This window comes from Aotus nancymaae, unplaced genomic scaffold (genome assembly GCF_030222135.1).
Source record: "Aotus nancymaae isolate 86718 unplaced genomic scaffold, 86718_ANA_hifiasm-v0.15.2.pri h1tg000064l_0, whole genome shotgun sequence".
NCBI lineage: Eukaryota > Metazoa > Chordata > Mammalia > Primates > Aotidae > Aotus > Aotus nancymaae.
In genome coordinates this window covers 334,456-348,779 of record NW_026988478.1, presented here as the reverse complement: position 1 = coordinate 348,779, position 14,324 = coordinate 334,456, and the positions used below count along the sequence as shown (strand labels likewise).

The following is a 14,324-nucleotide window of genomic DNA, read 5'->3' as shown; positions in this document are numbered from 1 at the left end:
AATTTGAACCTGGGTCTGATGACTCCAAACCGGGCAGAGGCCACAACCCCAGGGCCCCAAGTGGACGCCCTGGAACACTGGTTTTATGGAAGATTGATAGATCTTCCCCAAAATATTGAAAACAAAAAGATTCCATGGGGGTTCCAGAAAAGGCTCCTTATGGAAGGACTGTGCTGTGCCCTGTGGGCTCTCCCTGAAGAGGCACAGATGGCTTTCATGAAACGCCACCCCCCCCAACCCCTTCCAGCCAGCTCCGCTGCCCATGCCTGCACAGCACATTCAACACCACCCGCTTTGTGCTTTTGCTATTAGCCAGTTAATAAGCTGGACTCCCGGGCAGTGGTGACAAATGCTTCCAGTCACCCATTCAGCCAACCAGGGCTACCCTGTGCCCCGACCAAGGCACGGTGCCAGGCTCCAGGGAGAGTTCTTGGTCAGGAGTCATTTCTTTGAAAGGAACAGGAGCCTTTTGCTCAAAGGAGCTTGAACAAGAGAGGATTATCCTGGAAGAAACACGGCAGTAGTTAATGGAACCCAGAGAGAAAACACACGCCTGGGTCTCCATGGCCTGAACCAGGGACCGCCTCCACCTGGCCTTGCCCCCACCCCTTGAGTTCCATTACCACCTCCTGCTACTTTCTCTGAGACCCTTCTGTTCCCTTCTTAGCTCTTCCTTTCACTTAGAGCTCAGCACACGCAGCTCACCAGCCTGGTCTCTCTGTGCCACTATGCCATATTCCCAGGAGCCCCAGACGGGCGACCCCTGGTGCATGTCCACTGCTGCTCCAGGCAGCTGCATGCAGGACCATGGGTCTGTGAGAGGGCATGAGGGGCAGGGAAGAAGTCCTGCGTTTCCAGAATGACAACAGCCACGTTGCTCCTCCTTCAGGGGTTCCAGGCTCTGGGTGCTTGTAATCAGCCAGTGGGGGGCTTTCAAAAAGACCAGTGCCTGCAACCTCCCCTCCTCTCCTCGCCCACCACTCTGTTTAAATGGATCTGAGGAGGGACTGGAGTGACAGTGGCTCTTTAAAAGTTCCCAGACATCACTCCTGTGTAGCGTGGATTGAGACTGTGGGCTGTAGCTGGAAACATAATCAGAATATCATGATGATACAAGTGGAGAATGTCATTGATGGCGCAGGACGGGGCATTATTGGGAGCCCCTGGCAGCTCACCTCTTAGGAGGAACGATCCTGCCCTTCAAATCACATATGCGGCTGGCATGTGTGTCGTCACTGATGGCCGCAGAGTGAACCGAGTCTGGCTTCAAGTGGGGGCTGAATAAAATACTGGTTGAATTCATGAATGAGAAATGACTTAGAGAGTAAGAGGTGTGGGAAATTTTCACTGTGATACCACGTGTGTAGAGCTGACCGAGGCAAGTGTTGTTGGGCCTGTTTGCCGGGAAGGAACCAGCGCTCAGAGAAATGAAAAGGCTGTGCAGGCTGCCCAGCTCTGAGCAGCACCGCCAGACCCAGGCTCAGCCATGGAGGTTTCCACTGCTCCTCTGTCTGTAGGGGAACCAGCCATCCCAGTCTGCTCAGGACGGTCTTGGTTTTAGTACAGAAAGTGCCACGCCCCCAGGAAACTCCTTGGTCTCAGGCAAACCCAGGACAACCGGTCACCCTACTGCCGCTGGTTGCCCAGTGTTCTGTATTCAGTGGAGGGGCTGCAGGGGCTGCCGGTCCGTTGCGAGAGGCAGGAGGCAAGAGAGAGGCTAAGCAGGTGGGGCTTCGAGCCCCCAGCCCCAGCTTCTAGAGGGAGGTGGAGCCAGCTCCAGCATGATCCGGGGTAGCAGGGACCATTTTGCAGCCAGGTCAGACAGGAGGGAGGAAGGGCACACGGGGGCCAGATATGAGCTGGAGCTCATGTACCTCCAGGCCAGCTGAGGCCACAGGTGTAATTCCAGAACATTTCCTCCAGCAAAGACATGGACCCACGTGAGTCTGATCCTGGCACAACCCCGGGTGTGATTTCTGAATCCCCGCCTGTGGGCCTGGTAGTGCGCAGGTATAGTTTATGGATCAATCCCTTTTCCTACTGAGGTGCCAGGCAAAAGTCTAGACTGGTGCGTAGTTCTCGACCTTAGCTGCCCATCGGAATCGCCTGGGGATGCCAGACTCCAGTTCCCAGCCATGGCGGAGACTCGCAGGTCTAGGGATACTCTGAAACCCAGTAGAAGCCTCCGGAGGCCAAGGCTCCCTCCCTGCACCTGGGAAGGCCCTCGGAGTCGCTGTGGATCTGTTAGTGATTTCGATGCTGCGAGTATTTCTCAATTGATCTTAGGACTCGGGGTGGAACCCACATCAGGTTATCCATCTCCTACTTCGGGTTTAGGAAAACTCCAGGCCCATCCTTGATCTCTGTGGAGGCCCCAGGTGGAGCTCTGCGTCCATCTCCGCAGCCCTGCCTGGGCTTTAGAAGTGGTTCACCAAGTCTTGCCTCTTCTCCGGCAAAATCGGGTGTGTGGCCCACGGCTGGTTTCTTCCTCTGTTGCATTTCTGTGGAGTCCCTGAATGAGGCTCCGGTCTGTTCATACAACCGCAGCTGGACCCCAGCGATGGTTCTCTGAGTCTCTGGATGCGTTATGAGGCCTGGGTGTGGCTCTGCGTTGGCCCATACGGGCTAGTGAGACTCATGGTAAGGGTCTTTGTTTTTTTTTCCATCAAAAATAGATTTCATTTCATTCAAATTAGAAATGTTGTGTTCTCCCAAACTGCCTCCCAACAAAGGTCTCCTCTTGATAAATGAAAGATAGTAAAAAGACAACCTCACATTTCTTTTCATGCAGATCTATCAATCAAAAGGTACATAATAAAAAAACTCCAACACCCGAACTGTCCATGAGGTGTCGGGATGATTCACTCTGAAGGAAAAGAAGAGAGAATCACTGCTCTGATTCGAAGTGTGAAAAGTCCTTAAATGCCCGTGTCAGTTAACAGTGGTGTAATATAGAAAGCAAAACGGCCCTCAAGAGAAAGGTTTCATTGAGTAGAGAGTAAGAGGGTAAGAAAGACCTTCTGAGAAGGTTTGCTTGTGTTCAGCTGAAGATTAACAGGAAACTGAAAAATCAACGTCCCATGATCAGTAACTTTAAAGACAAAAGTTCTTGGTTCTCTGTTTCTGGCACTACTGAGTTTAACAAAAATAGAGAATGTAAAAACTGGTTTCGTGCCTACAGGAATGGCACCAACTCATGGTAAGGGTCTTTCTACACAGCCCCTGGCACCTCCCAGGTGTGGTAGTGGAGCTGGGCCTCCCGCCCAGGTGAAGTTCTACACAGGGTACCGGCTCTGCCCTCACAATGGTGAGTGCCCTGGTAGCGGTGAGGCTGTCCTTGCAGCCTGGGCTAAGCCAGGTTCGGAGGTGTCTCCAGATTATGATAAGACTCCCCATCATTGACCGTCATGTCACCTGCCTCCCGCCACCCTGACCTGGCTCCCGTCCAGTTCAGGGAAGAGCCTCAGCCCAATTTCCCCACAGGGACCAGTCACCCTTAGAAGGAGCCATGGGCTTGTCAGTTCTCCTTGAACCATATGCATATAAGGAATCACCTAGGGTGCTCTTTAAAATTAATGCAGCTGTAACCCTAGGCATCCTGATTCAGAAGGCCTGCCGGGGCCTGGAGATCTACGTTTTTAGCAAGCACCCCAAGGGATTTGGAGTGGACAACTGGGACAGCGAAGCAGGAGAAATGCATTATTACACCTGCTCACCTCCGGGGCAGCTCCTGACCAGCACAGCTGCAGATCCTAGCCCGGTCCTGGAAAGCTGGTGGCAGCCAGAGGGACTGAAGGCAGTCCTGGCCCCACATGCAGCTTTTTTTAATTTTTATTTTAGATTTTCGGGTACATGTGAAGAACATGCGAGACTGTTGCATAGGTGCATACGTGGCAGTGTGATTTGCTGCCTTCCTCCCCATCACCTATATCTGGCATTTCTCCCCATGCTCTCTCTCCCCAACTCCCCACCCCGCACTGTCCCTCCCCTATTTCCCCCCAACAGACCCCAGTGTGTGATGCTCCCCTCCGTGTCCATGTGTTCTCATCGTTCAACACCCGCCTATGAGTGAGAACATGCGGTGTTTGATTTTCTGTTTTTGTGTCAGTTTGCTGAGAATGATGGTTTCCAGGTTCATCCATGTCCTTACAAAGGACATGAACTCATCGTTTTTGATGGCTGCATCATATTCCATGCAGTTTACAATAGCAAAGACCTGGAACCAACCCAAATGCCCATCGATGATAGACTGGACAGGGAAAATGTGGCACATGCGGTTTTATCTCAAGCAACGGTGGCTTGCCTTAAGCAATGCTTCTCACACCGGAGGGTGCAGCAAGATTACCTGGAGGCTTGTTTCAAAACAGAGGTCTGGCGTAGAGCCCAAGAACTTAGGTTTCTAACAAATTCCGAGGTGATCTGCTACTGCTCCAGTGACTTTAAGGATTCTCATGGCAGTCAGGGTGGTAGAACATTCCAGGAATAACAAGAACCACGTACAGGCAGCATTCCCACCACACATAGCTGAGAAGAGTGTCCCGGGCAGCCAGTCTTATTCCCAGCCATCCCCAACCACCTGCAGCCAGAGCCTGAAACGCCCCCTCCAGCTCCCACCATTGGTGCAACTCACCGGCTCCCGGTCTGCCAGTGCCGCCCTCGTGTTCTGCTACCTGCTTGGCCTCACACCTGCTCACCTGCCCTTCGTATTTCTGCTTGTTCATAGCCCGTCTTGTCTCACAGTCCTGACTCCCAGGGGTCTCCTTACATCTTATGATCCTGCCAACCAACTGCCCCTCCTCATATGTCCTAAGACAAACCCCCAGCCTCACTTCCCTGTTGGGGCAGTGTGGGGAGCCCTGGCCAGTCTAGAGATTGACCCCTCACCTCAGGTGCCTACCCTTGCTCTAAACCTGGTTCCAGTCCAGTTAAGGGGAGAACCCCAGCCCAGCCTAGATAGAGCCATGGGCTTCTCAGCCATCATGATTCTGCCGTCCGGGATCCCGGCCGTCTGGTGAGGGGCTGCAGGGGGTGTTAGATCTGTTCCAGCAACTTTAGCTAGGCCTGTGAAGATCTGTTGTTGAAACCTGGACTTGGGTCCTACATCTGAATTTACCCTGTATCCCTGATCACATATAGCGAGTCCTGATCCCACCCAGGGCCCAGGGGAGGCAGGCATGAGGCCGTCTGTTGCACTGAAGAGCTCTAGGGTGTCCCTGGGACTGACTCCAGAACAATGCTGCTGCTCTGCAGAGGAATCCAACCGGGATCGAGGCAAGCTTATGTGGTCACATTGTTGTGGCAGGTGTGACTTAGGTCCTATCCTGTGGTCACACTGAGGCTATGTTGTCTGGGGTGAGTCCTCTGGACTCTGAGAAGCTCCAGGTAGCTCTGGTTGGTCTCAGCATCATTCTGAGGATGCCCGAGTTGTGGTCCTGGCCTCATCACAGCAACTCCAGTGGGACCTCCGGGGTGAGTCTGCTTTTCACTCTGCAGCTTTGCAGGGATCTGGCCTCTGCCCAACCTTGTAACTCTAAGGAAGCCCAGGTGGGAGTTCAGCTTCCAAAGGTGGATCGGGTCAGTCTGAGCTCTGAACCGACACCAGCCAAGGCTGTGAGGCTGCCTCAGGAGCTCTGGTGCTACGCAGGGTTAAGATTATTTATCAAGAACCCCCAGAAACCCCTTCCAGACCACCACCCCCATGCGGTCCTCAGGCAGTCACTGGTCATATAATGCTCTTCAGTCCTCTCCAGCTGTCTCAAAGCTCTAGGGAGCTGAGCTGGCCCCACGGAGGCTTTGGAGCTTGGCCCTCGAACCAGAGCAGGTCAGTGGCTCCTCCTTCCTCCCGAAGCTCATTTCCCAATAGCAGATGGTGCTGCTTCAGAGTCCAGCGAGCCTCTCCCAAAGCACACCCAAGCCAGCCAGAAAAGATCACAGGGACAGGAGAGCGAGTCTTAGGGCCAGAAGATACGTGCTCAGACTTCTAGGACGGGGGAAGGAGATGGGAGCCCCTGGCCCTAGGACACCGAGCACAGCCTGGAGAAGAGGAGGGAGCCAAGAAAAGGGAAGCCGGGGGGGGCCAATATAGGGGGCTGCTCTGCAGCTGATGCCACCCTGACCAGCTAACTTCACCTGCCACGTGAAAAGAAGGTGGGAAAAGTGGGGAGGGAAGACCTGGGAAGGGGACACAGAGGAGAAAGACAGGAACAGAAACATAAAGAAAGGAGACAGCTGCCGGGTGCAGTGACTCACACCTATGGGAGGCCAAGGTGGGTAGATCACTTGAGGACAGGAGTTCAAGACCAGCCTGGCCAACATGGCGAAACCCCATCTCTACTAAAAATAGAAAAAAAAAAACTGCCTGGCATGGTGGCACATACCTGTAGTCCTAGCAACTCGGGAGGCTGAGGCAGGATAATCAAACCCAGAAGGTGAAGGTTGCAGTGAGCAGAGATTGTGCCACTGCACTCCAGCCTGGGCAACAGAGTGAGACTCTGACTCAAAAAAAAAAAAAACCCAGAAAGAAAAGATAAAAAAGAAAGCTGCAGAGAATGCAAAGGAGAGAGACGGAGAGAAAATTGTAAAGAACGGACAGGAGAGGAAATGATCTCTTTCCAGGCTCAAAGAGCCAAGAGGTGGGCTCTTTCTAGAACTGTTTCTAGAACTTTGGCCCAACTGTGCCAGAGGCCGCCCTGCTCCTTGTGGAGGGTGCAGTAATGGGAGGTGGGTCCTGGGACCCGCCGTGAAGACAAGGCTTCAGACTCAAGCAGGTCCAGACAACAGCCCTCTCCCTTGCATCTTTGCTCCTTGGGAACACAGCATGAGCATCGGCAGCCCAGCCTGAGGGTGCAGCTGCTCTCCCAGGGCTGGAGACCAGCAGAGGATAGGAGGTCTGAGTGTCCCTTGGGGAGGGCTGCCCTGAGCCTTGACACGCTCCTGTGCAGCCACCAGTCACCCACGAGATACGCAATTCAGACCTCAACAACTCCGTGACTATTTCCCTGATGTTGTCCTGAACGTCTAAAATGGATCGAGGCCTAGAAGATCATCGTGTTTGTATTCCAAGCCCACGTCGGAGCCCACCCGCCAGGAAATCACCTGTGCTTTAAAGTAGGCACCCAAGCTTCCAAGGAGAATGTTAGAAAGATGTTAATGGCATAAGAAGCAGAGAGAACGTGGGTCGGATCCTTGCTTGCAGGCACCAGGAGTAGCTCACTTGACTTTCAAAACAACCATGCAAGGAAGGGACTCTCCTTATGCCCGTTCTGGAGGTGAAGAAACTGACGTGAGAGCCATCCAGCGACTGTGCCCCGGTTCCACAGCTAGCAAGTAGTACCAACCACGGCATTTCCCACGTAACACAATGCCAGTTGCCCCTGTCACTGGCTGTCATCTGAAACATCTACGAATATGAACCTCCGCCTGCTTTGTCCTCCTCCAATTATAAAGTCCATTTCTTTATCTCAAAAGGAAATCAAGTGTGCCAAACAGAGTCTCTCTTTTTTAAAAAACCCAAGACAGAAACTAAGGCTGAACCCTTTTCCCCAGTTATGTTCTGTGTCAGTCAGGGGAGCTGCTGGGATTCACTCGCGGTGGCTGGCAAAATATCAGGGAAATGTTAGGGAAAGTTAGAAGATTATAGTCTCAAACCTTTTGGGAGGCAGGTCAGCTGCTTTCAGAGGGTGACCAGCTAACCGGCCATCCCCAGCCCGCTGAGATTCACTGTATTCCAGTGTGTGCCTGCATCCATTCATTCATCCGGTCATTGAGTCAGAGTCTGCAGGGTGGTGGTCAGCGCCTCAGGGAGCTGCCCAGGTAGGGGCTGGGTGGAGAGTGGGCTCCTTGACCCACACTGGACCACAAAGCTGGAGTATCACGCCCCTGAGACTTCCATGTGCTGTCCCTTTCCAAAGCCCCAGAAGACTAACGGGGAACACAAGCATATCCCAGACCCAACCTCACACCTGTGGGATCAAACGCGACCTGAGAATGTTCGCACCTGAGCATTTCCCAGGGAGAACCAAGGTGCCCCAAACGTTACTCCCAGCCCCTGCCGTCGCCATCCACGGACCTCACGGGGACATCCTGGGTTGGGGGGGCTTCCACTGTCTCCAGGGGTCTGTGCCGGCTTATGGCAGGGAATCTTCCATCTGGGTGAATTGTACGTATGGTGGAAGCTAGGTGGTGGAATATGGGTTTCTCTGTAAAATAATTAGAATGTTTGTGAATGTTTAAAATTTTTATATTAAAACGTTGGCAGGCCGGGCGTGGTGGCTCACGCCTGTAATCCCAGCACTTTGGGAGGCTGAGGCGGGCGGATCACAAGGTCAAGAGATCAATACCATCCTGGCCAACATGGTGAAACCCCGTCTCTACTAAAAATACAAAAAAAATAGCTGGGCGTGGTGGTGCATGCCTGTAGTCCCAGGTACTCGGGAGACTGAGGCAGGAGAATTGCTTGAACCCGGGAGGCAGAGGTTGTGGTGAGCCGAGATTGCGCCATTACACCCCAGCCTGGGTAACAATAGCGAAACTCCATCTCAAAAAAAAAAAATATATATATATATATATATATATACACACACAAAAATTAGCTGGGCGTGGTGGCGCATGCCTGTAGTCCCAGCTACTCGGGAGGCTGAGGCAGGAGAATTGCTTGAACCCAGAAGGCGGAGGTTGCAGTGAGCTGAGATCACGCCGCTGCACTCCAGCCTGGCACCTGGTGACAGAACAAGACTGTCTCAAAAGAAAAAAAAAACGTTGGCAGTGGGTGAGGAAGGCAGACACACATCATCAAGACCTTCTCAGCCCAGGAACCTCAAGGGCCCAATAAGAAGCAGGCGTGGCAGGACGTTCCTTCTTCTGCCCTTCTTTCCTTCCAATCTTCACCTTCCCTTACTTAAGAAACACCAGCATTTATAGTCTTTGCTATTCTGATACCATCATCAAAAATTCTCCTCTGTCCAACTGCTACAGCAGGACCTGCTTCCCCTGGAGAAGTCCGCCCAGTCCCTGCATCCCGGCCGGAAAGCGGGATAAAGATGGGAAATTGGTTGGCACAGGGAACATTCCATCACGTACATTCCCCGTTCCCAGGGCTCCGCTTATTTGGGGTGAGCCTACCTTGAGACAAAACAGCAGTTACGGATCCTCACTAACCAAAGACAGCAAACAGGGCCTTGCCCCCGCCGCCCCCCACACGCGCCCGTGTCCCTGAGAGACGCAGCAGTGTGGCTGGCACATCACAAGTGCCCGGAAAGGTTGCCTGCAAAATCACGATTATTAACAAGTGCAAGAGGGGTGAGGACCACCATGGGGCCCTGAGCGCCTCGTCAGGACGTCATCAGAACCCCGAGGCGAAGCATTCGTGTGTCTGTTCAACATTCACTCATTCTTCAGCTATTCATCAGCATTCGCTCCATACTAGGCTCTGTGCAGGGTTCTAGAGTTTCCAAATGAAGCAGGCGCAGGCCCTGGCCCTGAGCAGTCTAAGACCCGAGGGTCAGCCAGGCCATGAGGCTCCAAGGAAGGAGAGGCCTGAGGGAGGAGTCCTGTAGGTGAGGGGAAGGATGGAGGGCATAGAGACACCCCCCTCCCCAGCCTAAGCCAGGCCAGGCCTGAGGTCCAGGCAAACGCTTTCACCCCAGGACCTGAATCTCTGGCCTGTGTGATGCCTGGGATTCAGCCTACCAGGCTGACCCCAGGACACAGTGCCATGCCCTGGCCCTCAGACCACACACCCAGGCCACGCACTTGACCCTGACAGAGAAGAGGAATGGGCCAGAAACATACACAGCCTCTGAGAGCTACAGGAGACACTGGGAACAAACCGGGGCCTACCCAGAAGTGCAGGGGGAGACTCAGAGCACGTACACACACATCCACGCATGCACACGCTCATTCACATTCTCCAGATAATCAGTAGACAGATAGAAAAGCGCGCGTGTGCGTGTGTGTCTGTGTGTGTTTAGTTCGAAAAGACCTTGACCCCAGCTCATCGTAACTCCCCATTTCATAGATGAGGATGCTAAGGATGACAAAGAGAAAGAGACTTACTTGCCCCCAAGCCACACAGTCTCAACTGCAGAGCTGACACCAGATAAGACCCCCTTTTCAGTCCTGTGTCTCTACCCAGGAAGCCACTTGCCCCCTATTAACTCTTGTCTATTACAGCGAAGAGAACAAACGCGATGAACAGAAGGGCCCCGGGCTGAGAGCGAAGCCACCCGACACCCGCCTCCAAGCCGCGGCCCCCTCTGTGAAGCGGGGCCGTGCCACCTACCTCCCCCGCGGCGGCTGGGCGCCTCAGGAACACAGGGGCAACGCCTGCAGGGTGACAGGCACACAGCAGGGCCTCACAGTGTCAGTCACTTTCCCTTTCTCCCCACAGCACTGCTTGTGTTTTAGGTCTCTCCCGCACATAGGTTTGGAAATCTGACATTCTCACGGAGTCCCTTTCAACTCTCCAAGCTCCATTTTACGCGGTATCCTCCAGGAGCCTGGCGCTCCTCCTTTCTCTCTACACGTGGGCTTTGGTCTTTCCCAGCGGATTTCGCTCCTCTCTGTGTCTGTAGGCTCCTCTCCCCCCACACCTACCCCCACCCATCTAGCTCTCTCTTATCACCGTCCCTGCCTCCATCTCTATCTCCCTCCCTACTGATTCCCACGGCGAGCAAAGTCTCATTCACTTACCACCTGAAGTGCGGATTTGTGCTGACTCAGAACCACCGGGTGGAAGCTGACTTTCCCTTAGCAAACACTTTCTACAGGTCAGTCGGGCCATGTGGGGTGTCAGACGGTCAGGAGGCAGGTTTACAAGCACGGAGGGAACAGGCGGCTCTCGAGTCATTCGAGGCACTTACCTTCCAGCTCAGGCCTCCTGCAGCAGCAAAGCAGCACTGGGCAAAGGCAGCCCTAGGTTCTGGCTTCAGTGATGCTGTTTCTGGCCTGACGACCTTGGACAAATGAAGGCGTCTTGCCTCCACGTCCCCCACTAAGTGGGAATAACAGACTTAATTTCTAGGGTGCTTGTGTCTCTAGTCAGGTGATGTGTACAAAGAACTAGTATCGTGCCTGGGGCTGGGTGGGTCCTCCAGTTTCCCCTTCTCCTTAAGGTGATGGAGGCCCTCATAACTGCCTGGACTCAGTACCTCTGGCCAGGAGGCTGAGTAGCTCCGGACACTGCCGGAGCTCTCCCTGACCCCTGGAGCCTGGCTGTTACGCCTCGCAGGGAAGCTTTTGGGTCATGCCTGACCCGAAGGCCACCCCTCCCTAAACTGGCCACTTCACTGGAACGCCAGGCCCTCCGGTCACCCAGGGTCTAGGCAGGGTCTCCTATCCCAGGAGGACAGCAGACGCAGGACGCTTGTTAGGAGGCTGCGGCGGCAGCCCAGGAGGAAGGTCGTGGGCCTGACCTGGGGCAGCGGCGATGGAGTCAGACCAAGGCCACACGGGTGGCGTAGAAGGGCGAATGGACGAGCAACTATTAGAGTGACGGGAAGGGAGGGGCAGAGCCTCTGGGGAGCCTCCAGGAGCCCCGTGCCTGGTCTGTGGGACACAGAGTCGGGCCTCATCAGCGGTCAGAAGCTCAGTCTCTGATGGCTGGGTTCAGGCCTGCAGGGTCTTTCTGGCATCCTCCCTCACAGTTAGGGTTCCATCCGCAAGGGTGAGACCGCAGCACACACGGGCAGCTGGAGCCACCTGCTCACACACTCAGTGGCCGATTGGGAAGAAGCCTCCTCGGGGTGGGGGTGGGGGTGAGAGGCTTCAGCCAAGCCCATCACCCCTGCAGCTCTGAGTCCCCTGGTGACCCAGTGAGGAAGGAGAACACTCCTGCTCTGGTCCCAGCAACCCCACTGTGCCTGTACGCAGCTGAGTGCCTTGTCTCTGATTTGGGACTCTGAGTCTCACCTGCCTACAGGCTCCTGGAGGTGGGGACCTTGCCTTTTTGTCTTTGCACCCCAAGGCCAAGTCCAGGGCCTGAGCAGGTGGCCGGTGCCCGCTGCAGGTGTGTCATCCCAGCTGCTGTGCTTTCCCGCTGTTTGACCTTAGGCAAGCAGCTCAGCCTCTCTGAGCTTCAGGTTCACCAGCCGTGACACACAGAACACCTGTTCCGCTTGGTGAATGTGGAAATAATGAGATCATGGGCGACAAGCCTCTGCGTGTTCACTATCTCTTGAGAGATGGGGAAAGCACGAGGTAGCCGCCCGCCACTGTGTCACCTGCTTCCTCCCGGAGGGGGCGGGGTGCCCACCGGAGCCTTTCGGATTCAGTTATTGGAGGCTGTAGCTGACATTTCATTCTATAGCCCCAGTTATCTGTTTCCTAGGAAACAAGAGACAGACACTGACTCTGTGACAACTCTCTCTCTCCCTCTCTCTCTTCACTCATCCCCCTGCCCCCTGCTTCACATACACCCGGCTGCCACCTAGACCGACAATTAACAAAAATACATAAATGTCAGCAGAAGCTAAAATCAGTTTACACACTGTACCTAATGCTGCTGTTTCTGCCACCTGGACACCGAGCGACGGGCACCTTCTCTGGCTCAGTGCCACACCATGGCTGGCCCGTCATGCAGCCTCTGGATGGCAGACCTGAGGGCTCCTTTGCACCTCACCCCCTGCCTCTCTCCTTCCAGTTTCACCAGGCCCAGGCCCAGGCTGGCCCCTGGCACTTGGTTTGTGTGCCTTCTCTCTCCGATGAATCCCTCTGCATGCGGCGCTGGTCCCTCAGAGCCCCCGCCCGTCTCTCCTGCCAACGCCCCCGCCCAATCTGACTCCCCCAACATGTCCAGTTGCTCAAACCGGAAACCTGGGCTTTGTCCCTGCTGCCTTCTCCCCCCACTGCCGCCTCCCCTCAGCTGCACCCCAGGCCCCTGCCCGCCTGCCCACTGGCATCCCTGTACAGCCCCCTCCCCGTCCCAAATATGCTGTGAGCTCTGGACACCGAGCTGCCCGCTATGCTCCTCCATTCAGCTGAAATAAAACCAGAACCCACGTCTCATCCTCTGGGAAGTCCTCCTGATCTCCCTGGGATAAGTCCGTGGGTGACCTTCTCTGTGCCCCACAGACCTTTGCTCTTACCTCCATGACAGTAGTGATTGCACCACATTAATTACAGCAATTACAGTGCTTACCAGGTGCCAGCGTTCTTCTAAGAGCTTTACGTGTATTTAACTCATATAACGACACTGCAGATGGGTGTCTATTGTCTGGCTCTTCTGCTTCCCTGAGTCCTTAAGGGGCAGGGCCCATGGGTGGCGTGATTCTAAGTTAGTGACCTGCACCCAACACGAAGGGGGCTTCCGGTGGGCTCTTACAGGGACCGTGTCTGTTTACTCATCACTCTAACCCCACGACTCAGACGGGCACTTAGTCCATTTCTGTGGCATGAATTAAATACATGCTGCATTGAATTGGTACCCAATCTCCAAAAGGATGGTCCAATGGCGTGCGTTCCCTGCCCTCCCTCCAGCGTGCCTGATGGTTTAAAACTGGCTTTTTTGCAATTTGTTGTCAAACAGGGCTTTGTGTGTTTTGTTTCCTTCTTACAATATCCTAAGTGTAGGTTCTATTACACGGTACAAAAGCCCTTTTAATGGAGAATTGGAAACTGCTAAATAGAATGGCGTTCTGATGATCACAGATAAGGAATCTGTGCCTAGCTGATGTGGCAGCAGGCACTTTGCAAAACAGCTAGATTGATGGCAGGAGCCGCTGTTGGTTCTGTGGACACCTTGGTAACTGACGATGTTTTCTTTCTGGTACAGCATTACTTCACGGTGAACTTCAGCCATGAGAACCAGAAAGCCCTGGAGCTGAGGACAGAGGATGCGAAAGATTGTGATGAATGGGTGGCAGCCATTGCACATGCCAGGTATGTCTCCTTGGCCAGGGCAGGAAGCCCCCGCCCCACAGTCCAGGCAGAAGAGACCAGACCCGAGGGCCCTGTTCCTGAAGAAAGCCAAGCCCCACGAAGAGGAGGGCATGGGAAAGGAGGAGAGGAGGGGAGAGCCAACGCTGTAAGAAGCATCTCTTGGCAGGTCGACCCTTACAGCCTGGACCTCTGGGATGTGCCTCTCTGGGCGCCACAGGAATGAGAGGCTAAGAGTTTCGCAGCTCCTGCCCTGCTCCCACACTGGCTGCCGTTTTTATATTAGGAGAGCCCAGTATGATTTTGCTTGGTTAAAGGATTTTGCGCCTCCTGAAGTCTAACGCCTCCCACATTCTGACCCAGATGCAGCCACTCTTGCTGCAGGATTGTGAGCCAGACCTCTCTGCTCTCTGGATCTCGGTTCTCTCATCCAGAGACTGACATTCTAAAGC

The 14,324-nt window shown here is 54.2% G+C and overlaps 1 protein-coding gene across 3 annotated transcripts in view; it reads left to right on the top strand.

Annotated features, from left to right (window-relative positions):
- The window catches only part of RASGRF1 (Ras protein specific guanine nucleotide releasing factor 1), a 128,699-nt gene that overhangs the window by 16,581 nt on the left and 97,794 nt on the right, over window positions 1-14,324 (top strand). For all 3 annotated transcript variants that reach the window (XM_064366117.1, XM_064366116.1, XM_064366115.1), the window contains exon 2: window positions 13,769-13,875. In XM_064366117.1, coding sequence (XP_064222187.1) covers window positions 13,769-13,875 — 107 coding nt within the window. The remainder of the gene's footprint in view (window positions 1-13,768; window positions 13,876-14,324) is intronic.